The sequence below is a fragment of the Petaurus breviceps genome, unplaced genomic scaffold (genome assembly GCF_028583685.1).
Source record: "Petaurus breviceps papuanus isolate PSGF00001 unplaced genomic scaffold, PetGlider_PUasm1.0 208, whole genome shotgun sequence".
NCBI lineage: Eukaryota > Metazoa > Chordata > Mammalia > Diprotodontia > Petauridae > Petaurus > Petaurus breviceps.
The window spans coordinates 21,395,948-21,403,051 of NW_027185852.1; the positions used below are offsets into that span (position 1 = coordinate 21,395,948).

At 52.5% G+C, this 7,104-nt stretch overlaps 1 protein-coding gene across 2 annotated transcripts in view; it reads left to right on the top strand.

The window, feature by feature from the left end:
• Positions 1 to 139: 139 nt before the first annotated feature.
• LOC138165313 (delta(24)-sterol reductase) overlaps positions 140 to 7,104 on the top strand; it is a 25,877-nt gene continuing 18,912 nt past the window's right edge. For both annotated transcript variants that reach the window (XR_011169339.1, XM_069093499.1), the window contains exon 1: positions 140 to 425. Coding sequence is in view for 1 of the 2 variants with exons in the window: in XM_069093499.1 (XP_068949600.1) it covers positions 195 to 425 (231 nt within the window). In the remaining variant the exon portion in view is untranslated. The remainder of the gene's footprint in view (positions 426 to 7,104) is intronic.

The window sequence follows — 7,104 nt, forward strand, 5'->3', positions numbered from 1 at the left end:
CCGCAGCGCGCGCGGAGAGAGCGCCCCCGGAGCCCCGCAGCGCGCGCGGGGAGGACGCCCCCGGGCCCCGCAGCGCGCGCGGAGAGGACGCCCCCGGAGCCCCGCAGCGCGCGCGGAGAGAGCGCCCCCGGAGCCCCGCAGCGCGCGCGGAGAGAGCGCCCCCGGGCCCCGCAGCGCGCTCCCCGCGTGCCGCCATGGAGCCGGCCGTGTCCCTGGCCGTGTGCGCGCTGCTCTTCTTGCTCTGGATCCGGGTGAAGGGGCTGGAGTTCGTCATCATCCATCAGCGCTGGGTGTTCGTCTGCCTCTTTCTCCTGCCGCTGTCCTTCATCTTCGACATCTACTACTACCTGCGCGCCTGGGTGGTGTTCCGGCTGAACAGCGCGCCGCGGCAGCACGAGCAGCGGGTTCGGGACATTCAGAAGCAGGTGGGGGACGCTCGCGGGGCTGGGGGGAGCGCGTGCCCCGTCCCCGTGTGCCAGCCCCTCCTCTGCTTTGCCCCCATTCAGTGCCTTGTCCTCCGCCGCCTGGTAGCAGCCCTTCTCTCCTCCCGTCGCAGTTTCCCCGAGGAGTGCAGGAGTTTCCCCCGCTCCCCTCAGATGTGTTTGCATCTCCTCCCCTTAGGGTCAGGTGCTGAGGTACCACCCCTCCCCGCTTGCCTTTACTTTGGGAGACGGGGCAAAGGAACCGGACGTATGTGGGCCATGCACTCGTCTGTTCCAGGTTTGAGGAGGGAGAATTTAGCTATCGGAGGGGAGTTTGGAAGCAGATGCCTCTTCCCCCCGTGGCCTCCAAGGACCCTACCACAAGCTGCTTCAGGGCCAGGGAGCTCCCGAGTTCAGTTCCACATGGTGTTGGGATGGGGGTGAGCGCGGAGCTTCTTTGAGTGGGGTGGGGGACCCCCATTCTGAATCATTTCAGGGGCCAGAAGCAGTGCCTAAGCACTCATTGGCCAGTGTGTGACATTGGGCCAGTCACTTCTTGTCTCCAGCCTCTATTCCCTCATCCGAAAAAGGAGAGGTTTGATCCTGAAGCTCTTTGAGTTTCTAGGTCCGTCACCACAGAGAACTTTGGCAGAGGGAGTCGTGGAGGGGGTGGAGGGAGAGGCCCAAAGGGGCCCAGGAAGAGGTTACTCTGAGATTTCTTTTCAGGGATGAAAGGGGTGTTGACATGCTTCTCCCCCACTTGTGTATCTGGGCTTTCTCCAGGCTAGCTGAGGGGAGGCTAAGGAAGGACATGAGCCCCATAAGGAAGGCTGCAGGAGGCCCCCAAGGACAGTCCGGGGGGGGGCCCTCCATTTCTCTAGCATCTCCAGTATGTTTCTGGCCAGCACCGGTCACAGCTTCTGAGGAGAGAGCTCCACTGCTCTGGGTGTCCTTGGAGCCTGAAGGAGGTGGAGGCCTTGGGCTTCTCCCTGCAGAGCTGCCTACTGTCATTCTCAGGGACTACTGAGTACTTCTCCCTCTACAACTTCCTGAGGCCAGTTGGATTGTAAAGGTTTGGGGAAGTTGTGATGTCATTTTACAAGTGAAGAAACTGAATCCCAGGAATGACAAAGTGACTTTCCTGACCAGGGCTCACCCCACTTCAGCACTGGGTTCTTGGCTCACACTATACCCTCACTATACACACACTATACCCTCATCTCTAAGGATCTTAGGCAGCTGTCAACTTAGTTGCAGAGAACGTGCTACCTGGCTGTGGTGGAGGGGCTTTCCTCACCTGGCAGTTCCCAATAGCATCAAAATCCTATTGACTCTTATAATCATTTTCTTTGTATAGGAAATGGCCTAGTTGTCTGGAGAGCTGGTCTCAAAGTTAGGAAGGTCTGGGTTCAAGTCAAAGGCAGCTGGTGGTGCCTAAGTGCTCAGAACCCTGGGTCTGGAGTCTGGAAGTGCATTTGTAGCCTCAGGCTCTTCATAGCTGTGTGACCCTGGGCAAGTCACTTAACCTCTGTTTGCCTCAGTTCCCTCAACTATAAAATGGAGATAATAATAGCACTTACATAATATTTGTAAAGCGGATTAGCACAATGCCTGGCACACAGTAGGCCCTTAAAAATATCGATTGATTAAGTGCTTGTTGGTAGATGGATCCTTTTAGTGAATGTAGTATTTCAGCCTTGAAGGGATTTCAGTGATATCACTAAACACTGTCACTTAACCAATAAATGGAAAAGGCAGAGGTCTGGGGGAAGGGTTTGGTCAAGGATACCTACTAAGCATAACCACTGCTTTTTGTTTATGTGTATAGCACCTTTTTCTCACTCCACTCCCTCTGCCTGTCTGCCCCTGGCATTGGCAGCCTCTGGATGGCACCTGGCTCCCTCTGGAGCACGAGAAGGGGAAGGTGGTGTGGGCATTTCTGGCCCTGCCAGGCCAGTGCCCATAGGCTTGGCACCGTAGATGGGGCTGGACTAAGAAGAAGAGCCACCTGGGCACCAGGCCCTGTGGATGACCCAGCTGTCAAGGGAGGTACCACCTGTCCACCCACCAAGGTCACAGAGCATGGGCTGCCTGCCAAGGCCCTGGGCTATGCGGCTCCGCTTCCCTTTGGACGGCAGAGCCCATGTGCCAGTGTTAATGCACAAGGCACCAGCCTTGGGCAGGAGTATTAGGTTCAGTTTCTGGTTTTGTCCTTGGCACAGTGCCTGATGTGGAGTGGGCACTTCGTAGGAGTGGGCTTGTGGAGGGCTTCCCTGGTTCTGGTCCTGGGCTGTGTGCTGTTTGTTGCTTTCTCTTATCTATGAAATGGGCCTCCCTTCCCCAAACCTCCTGAGGCTCCTAGGACATCCAAATGACAGGGCTTTGGTGATGCAGCAGAATTCACCAGGTGCCCAGTGTATTACAAAGGCCCTGTCCCCACCAGGGAGCGGAAGTTCTCTTGAGCCCTCTAACAGCCTATGACAGTGCTCACTGCAAGTCACAGACCTGCACAGGAAACTGAGGCCAGACAGATAGCAAGTGGCCAAGGGTCAGGATTTGGACTCCATTGAGTAGCTGATTCTAAGTTCAGGCCTCTTTCCATGTTTTTAATTTGGGGAAAAGGGAAAAGAATAAAGTATTTACATAGGACTTGCTGTGTGCCAAGTGTTGTGCTAAGGTCTCCTTTGGTCATCCTAACAACCCTACAATGTAGGTGTTGATATTACCTCCATTTTACAGTTGAGGAAACTGAGGCAAACAGAATTTAATCATCTTGCCTAGGATCACACAGCTAGGAAGAGTCTGAGACCACATTTGAACTCAGGTCCTCCTGACTCCAGTCTGGCATTCTATCCATTGTGGCATCAGAGGCCTCTGTATTTGTATTTATTTTTTAAAAACCTGACCTGTGGTTTCATGTTTCTGTTCTGCACCTCAGATGGTTTCGTAAGGCACTGAGAACTGATTTGTCCAGGGTCACACAACCAATGGGTGTCAGCAGTGGGATTTGAACTCAGCTCCCATGGTCAATGTTGTGACCTTTGTACTTCATTGTGTGTGGGGAGTGACTTTGGCCTTTGCCTCTGGTCAGTTGTGGCCTCCTGCTCAGGGGGAGCTGGGCATATTTCCAGCCACAGCCACTCCTGGAAGCCCCTGCTTGGTGAGGAGGGTGGGGAGCTAGGATCTCCCTCAGGCAGAGGGAGTGTTCTCACTGGCTTCTGCCTGAAGGACTGATACTTACTTTGTATCTGACCCAGCAGGGAGCCGCCTCTCTCAGCTCCCCACGCCAAATTCCTTCCTGTTTGGATCACTTGCCACACTGGGGAGCCTGGCACCTCTGGGCTCACAGGTGGGAGAGAGGCCTTAGGAGGAAAGAGAAACAGGGCCCAGGAGTTGGAGCTGATTGTCCTGGGGAAGAAAAGGTTGAGGTGAGACTGCAGGAATTGGAGCTGTCTGTGGGCTGGTCACCCCGCCCACCCATCAGAGGAAGGGCTGTCCCAGGAGCAGTGAGCTCCAGCTTAGTCAGCCACACCCCTTATTTCACTGAAAGGGAAACTGTGTATGGGGGTTGGGGAGCAGGGGGAGGCTCATGGTACACTTCGGGTCCCATCGGTGCTGTACCAAGATCTGACTACAGCACCTGCACTGCTTCTTTTCCCATCCCTAGCAGCTGTAATGTAATTTCACAGAGGCCAAAGGAGGGATGCCACAGGTAGCCCTCCCACCCCCAAACTGGGGCAGATGAGGACCTGCCTGTGAACTAAATGGTCTGTGGGGCCTTATTGAAATGGGCCAATGTAGACGAGCTTGGGAAACCCTAAGACACCAGAGGAGGAACTGGGCAGATACAGATGAGCCTTCACCAGTGATGCCATATCAAGACATTGGTCTGTGCTGAGCTGGAGGCTGGCTGGGAGACAGGAGGGGACTTGAGGGAGGCTGTAGCCCAGTATGTCAGTGATGGCAATGCACTTCCTCCCTGTGCCACGCCCTGAGCTGGCTGCTGGGGCTGCTAAAAACACGGCTTTATCCAGTGCTGGGCTCTATTCCCTGTCTTTCCATCTGGTGGTCATTAGGTCAAGGATTGTTGCATTCTTTGTACCTGCATCACTAGGTCCTGGCACATGGCTCTTAACTGCTCCATTGATTGCCAGGCTCTGTGCTAAGCACTGGGAATGCAAATTAAAACCTTGCAGCCAGTCCTGGCCTCAGAAAGTTCCAATTGAATAGGAAGAGTAGATAATAATCTCAATGGGGGCTTGTTGGCCAGGGAGGGATATTGTGGTCTGCAGAGTCCAAGAGATGGAGGGCTTCACCCCCTTTCTAGCAGCAATGGCAGTTTTACTTTCGATTGCAGAAGGGCTGGTGAGAAGATGCCCAGAGAACAAGCCCAGGCACCATAGAGTACCCAGCCACTTTAGCCCTGCCCTCATACAGACTGGGGGACCTGACTTTGTAGGCTTTAGGTAATGCCATAATGCTCCGTGACATGATGTAGGGCAGAGGCAGGCTTTGGTAGAGCCTAGAAAAGCTGCTGAGGGGAAAAGGGGGAAGACAGAGTGCATCCCATTTCTCTGGTGTTCAAAGGCTTACAAATTGCCACCCTGAATTTCACCCCAGTTCCTTCTGACCTGGGGGTGAGAATGGCGAATGCCACATCCTATCTTTGGGTCTCAGTTTCCTCCTTTATAATAAGAAGGGGTGAAAAACTAGACGATCTCTAAGATCTAATCCCTTCATTTTACAGATAAGGAAACTGAGGTTCAGAAAATTAAAGTGCCTTGTCAGGGGAGAAGAGACTTGTTAAGTAAGTGGAGAGCCAGGATTTGAAGCCAGGTGTTCCTATGGTTTTTTCCTCTCCTAAATTCTGGGTTTCCCAGAGACATTAGACTTAATCTGAACCTGTAACAATGGGTATGAGTTGGGTTGGCAAGCAAATAAGAGGAGAGGGCTTCCATTCAAATCTTCCTGTCAAGCCCTGGCCCAGTAGGGTGGAGGAAGACCAGCCCGGCTGGGTGGAATTGGTTAGATAAGGCAGCCCCACCCCCTGGACCTTGGACAGGTCCCTGACTACCACAGCTTCCAGGAGCCTCTCAGCAGAACACCTGGTCCCACTCTTGGGGCTTTGAATCCCCTCAAACTCTAGGCCCTGAGCCCCCAACCTTGTTCTGACCTCCCAGCTTTGTGCCACTCCCTGGATTCTGAGATCTGCCACCGAGGCTGCTTTAGTAACTTCTCTTGCTGTTGGTGGGTGGGTGCTCAAGTGTGATATTCCCTCAAAATGAACCAGGAAGACCCCCCCCCCACACACACACACACACACTTGTAGTAAAAGGATCTAGGTTCAAATCCTGTCTCTAATGCTTATGGCTTGTGTGACCTCAGGTATGCCACTCAAACTGGGTCTGTTTCCCCCTCTGTAAAATGAGGGGGTTAGGCTAGTTGCTTCTTGGTCCCTTCCAGCTTTGATCTCCCCTCTGTGCATTTTCATAAGCTGTGTCCTCTAGCTGGAGTGCCTTCCTTCCTCCTTGCAGTGCTCAGATGCCTTGGCTTCATTCTAGGCACTGCCTCTTCCCCAAGATGTCCTTGGGGCTGCAGAGTTCACTCCCTTCTCACTCTCTTAGCTCGTTTATCTTTGATGTAGAAGTTGTATCTCCTGATTAGAATGTAACCTTGAGATCCTTGCACTCTGATGTGTAAATAACCAGGATATCTATGGCAGCTGCTCTGACCAGGAAAGGCTGGCACATGGTAGGATCTGAGCTGAGTCAGGAAGGTAGGCAGGAGGAGAGCAGGACCTTACTTATGTCAAATTCAGTCTCCTTGATCTGGGATTGGAATTAACTCTTAAAGAGTGAACTGAGGCCCAAAGAGGGGAGTGGAATTCAAACCCAGGTCTCTCAGCCACAAATCTGGGCTGCCTTCCTGGCCTCCCACCCCAGAGGTTCCCCGGTGACACTGTCATCTCATGACCCAGGCTGCTTTGTCAGGAATCCTCCTGAGTGCCTTGTAGGTTTACAGAGTGTCTTATGAGTATTATATCATGTGTCCCTTAGAACAGTCCTGAGACTTAGGGGCTTTTATTCCCATTTTGCAGATGAGCAAACTAAGGCTCACAGAGTTCAAGTGAATTAGGGTCATACAGCTAGCATCCAAGGCAAGATTTTAACTCAGGTCTCTCTGACTCCCAGTCCAGTGCTCTATCTACCAGCCACCTACCTGCTGAATAGACAATAATCAAAAAGCATTTATTAATTGCCTGCTATGTTCCAGGCATTGTACTAAAAGCTGAAGAAATGAATAAGGAAAAGAAAGACGGTGGCTGCCCTCATGGAGTTAATGGGGGAAGACATTATACAAAAGGGGGCCAGAAGGTACTGATAGAATCAAAACCCCTACAGTGTAGCTAATGGGAAATGGAATGTTTAAGGTCAAGGCCCTTTGTCTTGCCAACCTTGAAGACTCCAGAATCTCAACTCTTCGATTTACACTGTGTGACCTTGGACTAGTCACTTCCCCTCTTTTAAGTCTTAGCTTATACTTCAGTAGAATAAGGGTGTTGGACTCGAGGGTCTCTAAGGTTTCTCTCACCATTCAGCCTGTTTTCCTTTGAGCCATGATGAACACTTGTGAAACTGACATCTGAGAGTGTCCCTTGTGTGAAACTGACATCTGAGAGTGC